Source organism: Neoarius graeffei, chromosome 5 (assembly GCF_027579695.1).
Source record: "Neoarius graeffei isolate fNeoGra1 chromosome 5, fNeoGra1.pri, whole genome shotgun sequence".
NCBI lineage: Eukaryota > Metazoa > Chordata > Actinopteri > Siluriformes > Ariidae > Neoarius > Neoarius graeffei.
In genome coordinates, this window is record NC_083573.1 from 70237679 (window position 1) to 70252073 (window position 14395).

The 14395-nt window shown below is 40.2% G+C and overlaps 1 protein-coding gene across 1 annotated transcript; it reads right to left on the reverse strand.

Moving 5' to 3' along the window:
* Positions 1–372: 372 nt before the first annotated feature.
* Positions 373–1978, reverse strand: gbp (glycogen synthase kinase binding protein). The gene has a single exon (XM_060922322.1). The coding sequence runs from the start codon at positions 1861–1863 to the stop codon at positions 1384–1386; it is 480 nt and encodes a 159-aa protein (XP_060778305.1). The 5' UTR covers positions 1864–1978; the 3' UTR covers positions 373–1383.
* Positions 1979–14395: the final 12417 nt, after the last annotated feature.

Below are 14395 nucleotides of genomic sequence, written 5' to 3' on the forward strand. Positions count from 1 at the left end.
CCAGGCACTGTGGTGTGGCTGCCCACTGCCGCGTGCATGCGTGCGTGTGTGTGTGTTCACTGCTTCAGATGGGTTAGATGTAGAGGCTAAATCTCACTGTGCCCGTGACAAATAAAGGTTGCTTCTTGTTGTACTTTTAACCTGGAAATTTGTAAAAATAGTGCACTTTTTAAAAAAAGGTACATAAGAGATAAATTACACTTAATGAAAGGAAGGCTTTAAAAAAAGTACACTGTGGACTTTTCTAGGTAGGTGTTAATGAAGATGTACTTTTGGAGGTTTACCACCAGAGTGAAAAGACAGTGCAGTGTGGTGTAGTTTCTGTTTGTCAGCACACGAACAGTGAATGAATAAATCACGATTAGCAGCCAATTGAAAAAGGGGGAAAAAAATCCATCGTGTTTATTATAGACCAAACTGCCTGAAAATAAAAATCAGGGCTGTTAAAATGACTTCGTTACGAAGTATACAGACATGACAGAGAAAGCAGAGAAACAGACGAACTCCAGACAGGAATTCTGAAAGCACCAGAGAGTCTGATGGGGGAAAAAAAAAAAATAAATCTCGGCGTCTCTCTCTCTCACACACACACACACACACACACACACACACACACACACACTTTACAAAGTGATATTCTCTTGAAAATACCAAACAGTTCCTGTGTTTCCAGTGAGACTCAGTTGAGAACTCCACATGGGTGTAGAAAACAGCTTGAAAAAGTCCAAATACAGACAAACAAGCAATAAAGTACATACTGTTCAGTGAGAACACATTTTGGGAGACAGAAGTGTTGAAGTACCAGTGGCCCATCCCCACACACACACACACACACACACACCAAGCTAATGATAGCAAGACTGTAAACAAAAGGTAGCACGCCAAGGGCACAATGCTAACCTCTTACTTGCTACCCAAACATGGTGTACCGACCATTTGGTCTACTAGCCTGCAAACAGGGGAAAAGGAAAAATAAAAATACCCACCACACACAATGTTATTAACACTACGTGTGGCGTTAAGGACAATTAACTTGCCGTTTACATTTTCATTCCAAATAAACAAACAAAAAGACACCCAAGTCTTGTAGCTCGAATGCTAGTGACACTCAACGTTTAGTCACATTTCAAAACAAAACAGTTCTAGCTAACAGTCGAAATAACGTTACAGTCTTTTTTTTTAATAAATCCAACACCGTGGCTTAGTAAAGTTTGTTTTTTATAAACTTAAAGAAAAAAAAAAGTATGAATATGATCGTGATAGCTCATGAACTCGCTGGTCATCCAGTTAACCAGGTCGGGTGAGGATCAGAATCCGAATCAGATCAGATAGCCATCTTATTCTTAATCCAGCCCGACACGGTCCTGCTGATGGCGCTCAGTTTCAGTCGATCTGTTTAGAGAAATCGCGGCGCGACTCGGAGGAAAACTGAAGCCGCCTGACCGCTTCTTTGATGAGGTTCCCAGATAAGATCAGTTCCTGAAGGAGCTGGTGGGGGTTGTCGTCGTCGTTCCCCGTTCCGTCGAGTCCCTTTCGGTTCCACGTTGCGAAGTGGTCCCATTCCTGATCGCTGGAGCCGGGGATGTTGTATGGACTCGCCCGGGTCGCTTTCCGGCCGCTCCGGAGCCGTATACAGCAGCCGTTTCTCTTGTGTGCGCTGGCGGTGTTGTTGCTGCTGCTGTTGTTGTTGATGTTACTGCTGCTGCTGGTCAGACCGTGGAGACGCGACACCGTCTGCTGTGTAGCGCTATTGTTGTGCAGCTGAAGCGCCTCACCGATTTTTGTCACAAGAGCGTCCACTTCTTTAGAGTCGACGGTCACGGACTGCTCCAAAAAGATGTAGTTTTCCTTTCGACAAGGCATTTTCAAGCTGAATCTTCAACGTTTAAACACAATTCTGTCGAAATAAAACCGAGAACGCTTCACCGGCATCCACAGCCACCACGCTGCCCAGAGAAAAGTAGCCGCTAGGGTTGGTTTGTAAACAATGAATGACGCAACAGCCGGAACGTACCATTTGCCCGGGGGAAGCAGGTCTAGTTTAATATTTACGACATAGCTTTACACTAAACAGACGGTGCTTTTAATTGAATATATTTCAACTACTTTGTTATTTTTAACTATTTATATCTGAACAAGACCGACAGGGCATTAATGTTAAAATATTAATTATAATTATAATATTAGACCCCCCCCCCCAGTTTGACGCCATGGGTAATACCCACGTCTTCAAACCAAATAGCAGTACACAAACAGAATTGCAGGGTGTAGGAGCACTGTTGAGCAAAATGGCTTAATTAATATGCGCCAATTCCTTATTTATTGCTTCTCTTGACTGCATTTATGGTACTTAGTAACATACCAGAAAGTATTGGATAACTTATCCATCTCAAGCTTACTGACTGAAACATGAATGAAATGAAATGAAATGAACATGCTTCATTATTCCAAGAAATGACTCAAGCTTAAAAAGACACCTGAAGTTATTTTCTCATATATATATATATATATATATATATATATATATATATATATATATAATTTGCAGTAATGAAACCACTAATAAAATATGCTCAAGCTCACACTGGAACCAGCACCACTACTCATGACACCTCTTTCACCACTTCCTCTTCCTGTTAGATGAACGCAGCATGGTTCTCAGAGGTTTTCTGGTTTTCTCAGAACTCAAACACTATTACAAGTCAGTTTCTATTTAGCTATATTTCCTGTCAGATCTGTTATAAGTTACAGCAGCTGTATAAAGTAACACAACCCCCCCCCCCCCCCCTTTTTTCATTTCAGTTACTAAAGTGAGTAATGGAATTTTCACCTTTTGCATTTATGAGCATGAAGTCTACCATGTTCATATTGTTTATACTGGAAATTCCTGTTCAGCTTTAACCCTTTATGTCTGTTTAATACTCGTCCATTATGAGATTTAGTTCCTGAAACTGCATTCAAAATGACTGTTGAGTCTACAAGTTTTCAGAATTTGTTGCATCACATTTGTGATATTATCATATTCATTTTTGGCGTATCTGATGTTTCAGATGAATAATATGGCTGAATGTGTTGACGGTTTGTGGAAACATTTGGTTGCTGTGCACATGGCAATCTCTCAGCTACATTACTTTACTTTATGGAGCTTCATAGCAATTATGTATGCAAATCAGAACATTCAAGACAATCCAGTTTTCACCTGGTTTCTGAAACTAGATATACCTGAGAATGCATAATGTAAACAGGATAATGAATCATTCGATTGTCCTTGTTTATAACAAGGCATTTGGCCCAGAAGTAACAGTTGGTGTGCTGTTGCACCATGCCTTGATAATCAGCACAGCTATGGGGGTTCTGCTTCTCAGTACCATCCTTCCTGAAAAACAAAGGCACACTGTACTCTTTCTCAGACTGAGGCCATCATTTCTACTCGCCTGGCTCACTGACTATGAATGTCGAGACTCAATGGAATTGTCTTAGTGATTGCATATGTGCTACTAATATTAGATCTCAAATAATTATAAAACCTGTGATGGAAAGTGATGGAAATTTGTCATCACTGCTTATGATATATACATAGAAATCTACATTGCAAAACTCTCTGGAATGCAGTAGGGTAGTATCATATGTACGTTATTATTTGGCATGTGTTGTGTGTGGGTGAACTGTCAGCTCTACCTGTGTAATAGGGTCTGGCGGATGGGTAGCTAAAAAGAAAAGATCTCTCAGATTAAAACAGTACAAGCAGTTCTACTTTTGTATGAAGGCTCTTATATTTGAGAACCTCCAAATACCATGTTGAGGCAGAGATTTCAGTGTGATTAAAGGAGCACAAACAAAACCGAAGCCAAGTAACCAAGGAAATAATCCATTAGCAAGCGTGCGTCATGTAAACAGTGAGGATCTTGCCATGACTTGAATCCTGATTTACTTGCTTATTTGTTACGTATATCCAGCTGTGTGAAAGAAGGAACATTGTTTTTACTATTCTCTGTTCACACTGCCAGGTGTTGACTATTTCAAAACATAGCAAACCCTTATAAGTAATGTACTGCATATGTGTGACCAGGCAACAGAGGTGGAAAGACTTTTGGAAAAATGTTCTGGTGCTGGAAATTGAATGGACATGAGGGGAAGAAAGAGTGCTTGTTTAAGGAACTCCAGTAAACATTAAAAAAAGAAAAAAAGTGGTTCATTATAAAGTGAAAGTTTTGTCCATTAAAATATATAAACACCAGTACTGTCCTTGAAGCACATGCTTGTTTCTCTTTATTCTTATTTCTTTGCAGTTTTGCTCTTTAGTCATTAAGCTTCAGCTGATTTCAAAATGAAATTTGAAACATGCATGCACTGTGTACTTTGTATGGGATATGAGCCAAGTAGGGTTGTCCAGTTTTACCTCCATGGTTTAAATATACACTAAGGCAGAGATAAATAATTAAGGTACAAACTGATTGTCGAGATGGTCAGAATAAATTCTTGAACATAACATCATAGCAGCATAAAATACTATGATTTTCTAATCATTGTAGCCACCATTTCCGTAGGCCATCATGGAGTGTTTCGGCTGTAAATGGTGTGTGTGTGTATATGTGTGTATGTGTGTGTGTGAGGGGGAAGGGTGGATCAGAGTGAGTTAGCACAACAGGCTTTCAAAGTATAGCACAAGGGGTCTGTTATGTCTGTTTATGCATTAATACTCTGTACCAGAAAGCAGGGGTTCATGAACCTTTTGCAACCTGAGACCTCTTTAACGATAAAATCAATTTCACAGATCACCTTTGCACAGATTTAATTTATTAGAAACCGTATATTTACATACACTTTAGGAAAAGACACAATCTTTTTTTTTCTCATAGTCAGACATGAAATCAGACATTCACTTTAACTTTTTCATGTCTGTCTGAATATTTAAAATTATTTCAATGTACTTAATGCCAAATTAATCAGAGAAGGAGTTTTTTATTCAATATTTTAATTGCTTTTATCAAATCAGAAGTTTACATGCACTTCATCAGTACTTGGTACAATTGCCCTTAAACTGTCTGACTTGGGTCAAACGTTTTGGATAACCTTCAACAAGCTTTGCACAATACTTGACAGGAATTTTGGCCCATTCCTCTTGACAGAACTGGTATAACTGGGCCATATTTTTTGGCTGCTTTGCATGCACATGTCGTTTCAAACTCCTTTTCTGATTAATTTGGCATTAAGTACATTGAAATAATTTTAAATATTCAGACAGACATGAAAACGTTAAAGTGGATGTCTGATTTCATGTCTGACTATGAGAAAAAAAAAGATTGTGTCTTTTCCTAAAGTGTATGTAAATATACAGTTTCAACTATATATATATATATATATATATATATATATATATATATATATATATATATATATATATATATATACTTGTGTGGCTTGATGTCTGTGCTGCTGCAAACAGAAAATTTCTCCATTGTGGGATAATAAAGGTCTTCTTATCTTATCTTATCTTATCTTATCTTATCTTATCTTATCTTATCTTATCTTATCTTATCTTATCTTATCTTATCTTATCTTATCTTATCTTATCTTAATCCAAGTATTTAAATGCGTATAATAATTTATTGGCACCCCAGAGCTTTTTCCTTTCACTTTCCCCCATAGATTATACTTGAAGTAAACTTTCCATTAGATTTACACTAACGTTATTGATAGATTGATTTGTTTTTGACTTAGGAAACCCATGAACCTGAAGGAAACCCACATGAACTCAGGGGGAACATGCACAGAAACTCCACACAGACAGTAACCTGAGCTCAGGATCCTGGAGCTGTGAGACAGGCAATATTACCCACAGCACGACTGGGCCGCCTGGGTTTGGATTAAACCAGTTCAATTCAATAAATATAGGAGCTCAGTAATACATGTAATAACTCAGTAATACATGTAATAATGGTGGTGCTTTCCATCACTGTAACAAAAATAATTACAAAAAAATCACAGACCCTCTAGCTGCTTGGTGTCCCCTTTCTTCACTCCGAGCAGTGTCTGATATTAGGTGTTTAATTCTGTCCACACTTGTTGTATTTATTTTTATGCTGTCCATTTGCACATGTTTGCATCTACTTATCTAATAGTTCCCTTTTAAATCTGATGGAAGCATTGTGGAAGTTTAGAGATCTTGATCGTCATGTGAGAGTGAGAATGCACAGGCATGTATATCATATGTGTTAGTATTCTTTTTCTACTCACAAGTTGTACAGTGGTGCTTGAAAGTTTGTGAACCCTTTAGAATTTTCTAGATTTCTGCATAAATATGACCTAAAACATCATCAGGTTTTCACACAAGTCCTAAAAGTAGATAAAGAGAACCCAGTTTAAAAAATGAGATGAAAATATTCTACTTGGTCATTTATTTATTGAGGAACATGATCCAATATTACATATCTGTGAGTGGCAAAAGTATGTGAACCTTTGCTCTCAGTATCTGGTGTGACCCCCTCGTGCAGCAATAACTGCAACTAAACGTTTCCGGTAACTGTTGATCAGTCCTGCACACCAACTTGGAGGAATTTTAGCCCATTCCTCCGTACAGAACAGCTTCAACTCTGGGATGTTGGTGGGTTTCCTCAAATGAACTGCTCGCTTCAGGTCCTTCCACAACATTTTGATTGGATTAAGGTCAGGACTTTGACTTGGCCATTCCAAAACATTAACTTTATTCTTCTTTAACCATTCTTTGGTAGAACGACTTGTGTGCTTAGGGTCATTGTCTTGCTGCATGACCCACCTTCTCTTGAGATTCAGGTCATGGACAGATGTCCTGACATTTTCCTTTAGAATTCGCTGGTATAATTCAGAATTCATTGTTCCTTCAATGATAGCAAGCCATCCTGGCCCAGATGCAGCAAAACAGGCCCAAATCATGATACTACCACCACCATGTTTCACAGATGGAATAAGGTTCTTATGCTGGAATGCAGTGTTTTCCTTTCTCCAAACATAACGCTTCTCATTTAAACCAAAAAGTTCTATTTTGGTCTCATCTGTCCACAAAACATTTTTCCAATAGCCTTGTGGCTTGTCCACGTGATCTTTAGCAAACTGCAGATGAGCAGCAATGTTCTTTTTGGAGAGCAGTTGCTTTCTCCTTGCAACCTTGCCATGCACACCATTGTTGTTCAGTGTTCTCCTCATGAACATGAACCTTAGCTAATGTGAGAGAGGCCTTCAGTTGCTTAGAAGTTACCCTGGAGTCCTTTGTGACTTCACCGACTATTACATACCTTGCTCTTGGAGTGATCTTTGCTGGTCGACCACTCCTGGGGAGGGTAACAATGGTCTTGAATTTCTTCCATTTGTACACAATCTGTCTGACTGTGGATTGGTGGAATCCAAAATCTTTAGAGATGGTTTTGTAACCTTTTCCAGCCTGATGAGCATCAACAACGCTTTTTCTGAGGTCTTCAGAAATCTCCTTTGTTCGTGCCATGATACACTTCCACAAACATGTGTTGTGAAGATCAGACTTTGATAGATCCCTGTTCTTTAAATAAAACAGGGTGCCCACTCACACCTGATTGTCATCCCATTGATTGAAAACACCTGACTCTAATTTCACCTTCAAATTAACTGCTAATCCTAGAGGTTCACATACTTTTGCCACTCACAGATATGTAATATTGGATCATTTTCCTCAATAAATAAATGACCAAGTATAATATTTTTGTCTCATTTGTTTAACTGAGTTCTCTTTATCTACTTTTAGGACTTGTGTGAAAATCTGATGATGTTTTAGGTCATATTTATGCAGAAATCTAGAAAATTCTAAAGGGTTCACAAACTTTCAAGCACCACTGTACATAATGAATGATATAAAGCCATAATTCCAACCATGTGCAACCTCTCTCATTGTTGACTGATTGTATTTTTTCCCTCTTTTAATGCAGTTGCAGTTTGATGCACTATACCTAAGTGTAAATATATTAATTTGGGTTTTATGTGAAATATAATCTTGCTGGTCAGTCTGAGTGTGTGTTTTAAAAAGTGACCTCACACTCGAAGGACTGGAGTAAACAAATCTTTATCAGGGCACTAAAAGCAGTGGATCACATCGAAAGAGTAAAGAAAGAGAAATGCAGGAAGGGTTTTAGGGTGGAGATATGGTGGACTGCATTTCTTCCAGTTGGTTAGGATTTCCTAGAAATAAGGCTCCTCCCACTCCACGCTGTGTTTGTGTTGTAGACAGAGTGAGCACGTGTTTAGCAGTGCACTCAGTGTCCTCGGCCCACGTGTGTATCTACCACACAGACACCCCCTTCTTTTGCTGCCATTGGTCCAGTCTGAACACTGGCTGCTGAAAGCACAGCAGCTTTAGGAAATGCTGCAGTCAGCAGGCCCAACTTACTCTGCTTTTTCCACAAGCTGCATGTCGCCAAACACTTCTGCTCTCCCTTTTACATATCTGACCTAATGCAAAATACCCTAGGGTCCAAAGGAATAGTGAGATTCAAAGGGTGTATACAGTCAGTGTTGAAATATGAGTAAACAGATTATTTTTGGAAGCACTTGTTGTGTTCAAGGACCAGACCAGGCAAACAGCTGGCACCTTGGAGGGTGGGACACCATACATGGTGACAAGAGGAAAAGTGGGGCAGCAATACAGTAATCAAGTACTGAAACTGAGAACCAGACTGTTTATTTACTCACTTCTGCAACCAGTAGTCGCTTTAGTGCTGCACGCAAAGCCTCAAAGCCTATGATGTTATGCTGCAAAATGCTCACCTTATGAAATGGGCATGCTCTGCCACTCTTTGTACATATTCTTCATTGAGTCCTGCCTTATATGGGTATATTTCACATAGGTGACTTGTTGCACTGTCTTGCTATAACAAAATGTAAACATCTGACATTTTTAACATCAGGCAAAGGAATGTTTCACTTAGCCTAATTCAGAATCTCACTTGGGGGCTTGTGGTTGTGGAAGGGTTTAGCTGATTTTGCATGTTTAACAAAAAAATAAAAAGTTATATCCGTTGATATGAGATCGATATTATCATTCTCAAATTTAACTTGATTCAATTCAGTTCCTCCTGCTGTCTAAAACATGTATGTATGCTTGTTGCCTACTCTAAATTATCCCAAGGTGTGAAAGTGTGTGTATGGTGCCTTGGATTGGCATCCCATCCGGGGTTTGCCTTGGGCCAAGTGTTACCAGGATAATCTCAGGATCTGCTGCAACCCTGACCAGGATAAAATGGTTAATGTAGATGAATGAATGAATTAATAAATGAAAAGGAAAGGGAGTCTGTGGCTTTCTTATTGTTATTTTTATTTTGAGGATGTGCTGGGGCGGCACGGTGGTGTAGTGGTTAGCGCTGTCAACTCACAGCAAGAAGGTCCGGGTTCGAGCCCCGTGGCCGGCGAGGGCCTTTCTGTGCGGAGTTTGCATGTTCTCCCCGTGTCCGCATGGGTTTCCTCCGGGTGCTCCGGTTTCCCCCACAGTCCAAAGACATGTAGGTTAGATCAACTGGTGACTCTAAATTGACCATAGGTGTGAATGTGAGTGTGAATGGTTGTCTGTGTCTATGTGTCAGCCCTGTGATGACCTGGCGACTTGTCCAGGGTGTACCCCGCCTTTCGCCTGTAGTCAGCTGGGATAGGCTCCAGCTTGCCTGTGGCCCTGTAGAACAGGATAAAGCGGCTACAGATAATGAGATGAGATGAGGATGTGCTGGTGGTTGGGAGCGCCACCATCATTAAATGTTGTTTTATTGCTGGGTTTCAGGTGACGTCACATCCGCCTCATTAGTTATTCAAAACTTTAGGTGGTCTACCAAAGCTCAGTTGACAAAGCATTTGTTGGGAGAAGGTACATTACTTGCATGAAAACCCTGGGGTCCTTTGTGACCTCGCCAACTATTACACGCCTTGCTCTTGGAGTGATCTTTGTTGGTCGACCACTCAAGGGGAGGGTAACAGTGGTCTTGAATTTCCTCCATTTGTACACAATCTGTCTGACTGTGGATTGGTGGAATCCAAACTCTTTAGAGATGGTTTTGTAACCTTTTCCAGCCTGATGAGCATCAACAACGCTTTTTCTGAGGTCTTCAGAAATCTCCTTTGTTCGTGCCATGATACACTTCCACAAACATGTGTTGTGAAGATCAGACTTTGATAGATCCCTGTTCTTTAAATAAAACAGGGTGCCCACTCACACCTGATTGTCATCCCATTGATTGAAAACACCTGACTCTAATTTCACCTTCACATTAACTGCTAATCCTAGAGGTTCACATACTTTTGCCACTCACAGATATGTAATATTTGATCATTTTCCTCAATCAGTAAATGACCAAGTATAATATTTTTGTCTCATTTGTTTAACTGGGTTCTCTTTATCTACTTTTAGGACTTGTGAAAATCTGATGATGTTTTAGGCCATATTTATGCAGAAAAAGGGTTCACAAACTTTCAAGCACCACTCTACAAAAAAGTTGTAAGCCTCCATACTCTTCCACGCTTTGATCTGTTTTGCAGTGTAGAAGGACGTCTGCAACACCAGATAGTTCGAGATGTCGGGGAACTCGACTGAAGGGTAGTTTTTGAGATCGTATGACAAATCCTTCTTTTCCAGACTGTAGGGGTCGATTCCATTGCACATAGCAATCTTCTGAATATATCTAAAGTGAGCAATGGCTTCTAGATTACGAGCATAGTCTGATAAGTTATCGCTAGTTGTTTGTACTATGGCAGCCATTTAGACCACCAGCTATTTCACTTCCAGTAAAACTGCTAAGAAAAGTCATGTGACTGAAACCCAGCAATTCAGGGTGGTGCAGTGGTTAGCACTGTCATCTCATAGCAATCAGTTTCTGGGTTCAAACCTGCTGGTTGACTGGGGCCTTTCTGTGCGGAGTTTGCATTTTCTCCTGGTTTCTCCTTTGGGTACTCTGGTTTCCTTCTACAGTCCAAAGACATGCAGATTAGGTCAACTGGCTACTATAAATTGGCCATAGGTGTGAATGGCTGAGTGTCACTCTGTGTTAGCCCTGTGATAGACTGGCAATGTGTTCAGGTTGTACCTCGTCTCTCGCCCAACCTCAGATTGGCTCAGCTCACAATGGATAAAAAGCCAAGAAACCTTTATTTGTCACACATACACTCAAGCACAGACTTAGGCCCTGTCCACACGGCAACGGATTCAGGTGACTCCGATACAATTGCTTATCGTTTAGGCCTGGCGTCCACATGGCACCGGGGTTTTGGGTGCCCAAAACGCAATCTTTTTGAGAACGGGTTCCAGAGTGGAAAGATCTGGCAACGTTGCCGTTGCAAAGTTGTCTGGATGAGTAGAACAGATTTGTTTACGACGACGTCACAACCACATGACTGTGAGTGCTTCACGCCGGGTAGAAGTGTAACGAATATCACCAGGAAAAAGCCTTACAGAGCACTAGTGAGAGTGAAACACGAGCTTGGATATTATTATTATTATTATTATTATTATTATTATTATTATTATGTTCAGTGTTAGTTCACAGTAGTAATGCAAGAAGCAGAATAGTGACAGTAATAGTGAAGCAAAAACATGCAATTGTACAAACACTGCAGCTCTACAGCAAAATATTCATTTATGAAATGGTCTGATTCTTAACACCAGTAGTGCCAATGATCTTCTCATTGTGATGCGAGTTGTCAACAAATCCTATAACTTGGTTCATGAAACGCGCTTACAAAATATTTTCACTGTGAATATTTATTGTGTAATGGTGCAATCCCGCCAGCAAAAATAGGGGAAAAAAGGAGCGATCTCACCTCTTCAGATGTTGATTTAAGTCCGACAATACATTCCTCAAAAAGGGCGTAGAGGAGCAAATTAATCCAATTTATTCCGGACCATTAAAGATGCTGCCTTCCGCATAGAATCATACGTCATCCTCGCCGCCATATTGGAGAGGTCAAAGCGGAGAATAAAGATTAGCTGCGTTTAACTGTACCAACAGGTTTACCGTCCAAACGAGATCATATGGGATTACCTTTCACAGGTGAGAAACAACAAATTAATCCATCAACGTGTATCATTCAATTTATTTCGGACCATTAAAGACGCCGCCTTCCGCGTAGAATCATACGTCATCCTCGCCGCCATTTTGGATAGGTCAAAGCGGAGAATAAAGATTAGCTGCGTTTAACTGTACCAACAGGTTTTCTGTCCAAACGAGATCACATGGGATTACCTTTCACAGGTGAGACTGGAAAAATACTTTTCATTGTATTTGGTCATTATAACGTAATTTTACAAACAGATTTTCCTGACTTTGTGGCTAATATGAAGTCTTGCGCATAATAGTTTAGGCTACATCCACACGACAACGGCAACGAGATGTTATTTAAAAAAATATCACGTCCAAATGGGCAACGATCAGTAAAATATCAGGTCCATATGGCAACGCAACGCTTGCTGAAAACGATGCAATACACATGCCACACCTCTAGGGGCGCTGTAAGACGGTCCCTTCGGAGACACCAGAACAATAGAAGAAGTAAGGACGCATGCGCATAAACTATTATGCGCGAGACTTCATATTAGCCACAAAGTCAGGAAAATCTGTTCGTAAATTTACGTTATAATGACCAAATACAATGAAAAGTATTTTTCCAGTCTCACCTGTGAAAGGTAATCCCATGTGATCTCGTTTGGACGGTAAACCTGTTGGTACAGTTAAATGCAGCACATGAATGAGGCATCTTTATTCTCCGCTTTGACCTATCCAATATGGCGGCGAGGATGACGTATGATTCTACGTGGAAGGCGGCGTCTTTAATGGTCCGGAATAAATTGAATGCTACACGTTGATGGATTAATTTGTTGTTCTACGCCCTTTTTGAGGAATGTATTGTAGGACTTAAACCAACATCTGAAGAGGTGAGATCGCTCCTTTTTTTCCCTATTTTTGCTGGCGGGATTGACTCTGCCCTAAGGGCTATTTTCTCTCTCTCTCTCTCTCTCTCTCTCTCTCTCTCACTTTGCACCATTACACAATAAATATTCACAGTGAAAATATTTTGTAAGCGCGTTTCATGAACCAAGTTATAGGATTTGTTGACAACTCGCATCGAGTTCGTTACACGTCTACCCGGTGTGAAGCACTGACAGTCATGTGGTTGTGACGTCATCGTAAACAAATCCGTTCTACTCATCCAGACGACTTCGCAACGGCAACGTTGCCAGATCTTTCCACTCTGGAACCCGTTCTCAAAAGATTGCGTTTTGGGGCACCCAAAATGCCGGTGCCGTGTGGACGCCAGGCCTAAACGATAAACAATTGTATCGGATTCACCTGAATCTGTTGCCGTGTGGACAGGGCCTTAAGCACACAATGAAATTTAACCTCTGCATTTAACCCATCTGAAGCAGTGAACACACACGCACACACAAGTGAGCAATGAGCACATACATATACCGAGAGCAGTGGGTAGTTATGCAACAGCGCCTGGGGAGCAGTTGTGGGTTAGGTGCCCTTGCTCAAGGGCACTTCAGCCCAACCTCAGGTCATGGCTGCCCCATGTTAACGTAACTGCACATCTTTGGACTGTGGGGGAAACCGGAGCACCCAGAGGAAACCCACGCAGACACGGGGAGAACATGCAAACTCCACACAGAAAGGCCCCTGTTGGCCACTGGGCTCGAACTCAGAACTCTTGCTGTGAGGCGACAGTGCCAACCACTACACCACCGTGCCACAGTGTGTGTGTAAGCGGTATAGACAGTGACAATGACACTGAAAATAGACAATGAATAAACTAATGAATGAATGAAAGGTGACATGAATTTAATGGGTTCCAGATTATACCAGTCACACTAATGATTTTGTTTTAGGAAGTTGGTCACTTCCTTAACTAAAGTGCCATAAAATATAAGTAATGTTCATTTCAGTCTCGCTAAATGTATACTAAATCTTTAACGTTAATTATTTTTAATTAAAAAAAAAACCTAATTGTAAAAATGGACAATTTCCTATGTGTTTATTTACTGAAAACACAGTTGAATAGGCAAGATTTTCTACTGAGTTACTGGCCACAGAGTATATTAACTTGAGCTAATTACTTTGGGTGTGTATATTTCACATTCAGACAGGTTCAAACAGTACTTGTACATTTATATACGTGTTTGTAACCTCAGTTATGTGAAAGCAGCTCCCTTGATTATTATGTTACAGTCATATTCAAGCCATATAGAATTTCTTAAATAGTATATAATAACCATGTATGATAACCATGTTTTGATGTGGAATGTCTTCTCCGTATATAAAAGGCACCATTTCCAAATATTTCCCACATACTATATTTGCATATCTATTATGACATGACAGGCAAGCAGACCCTCTTATCCAAAGTGATGTATAAT

Coding starts and splice junctions, on each gene's coding strand:
- gbp (XM_060922322.1), bottom strand. CDS start 1,863: ATGCCTTGTCGAAAGGAAAACTACATCTTTTTGGAGCAGTCCGTGACC.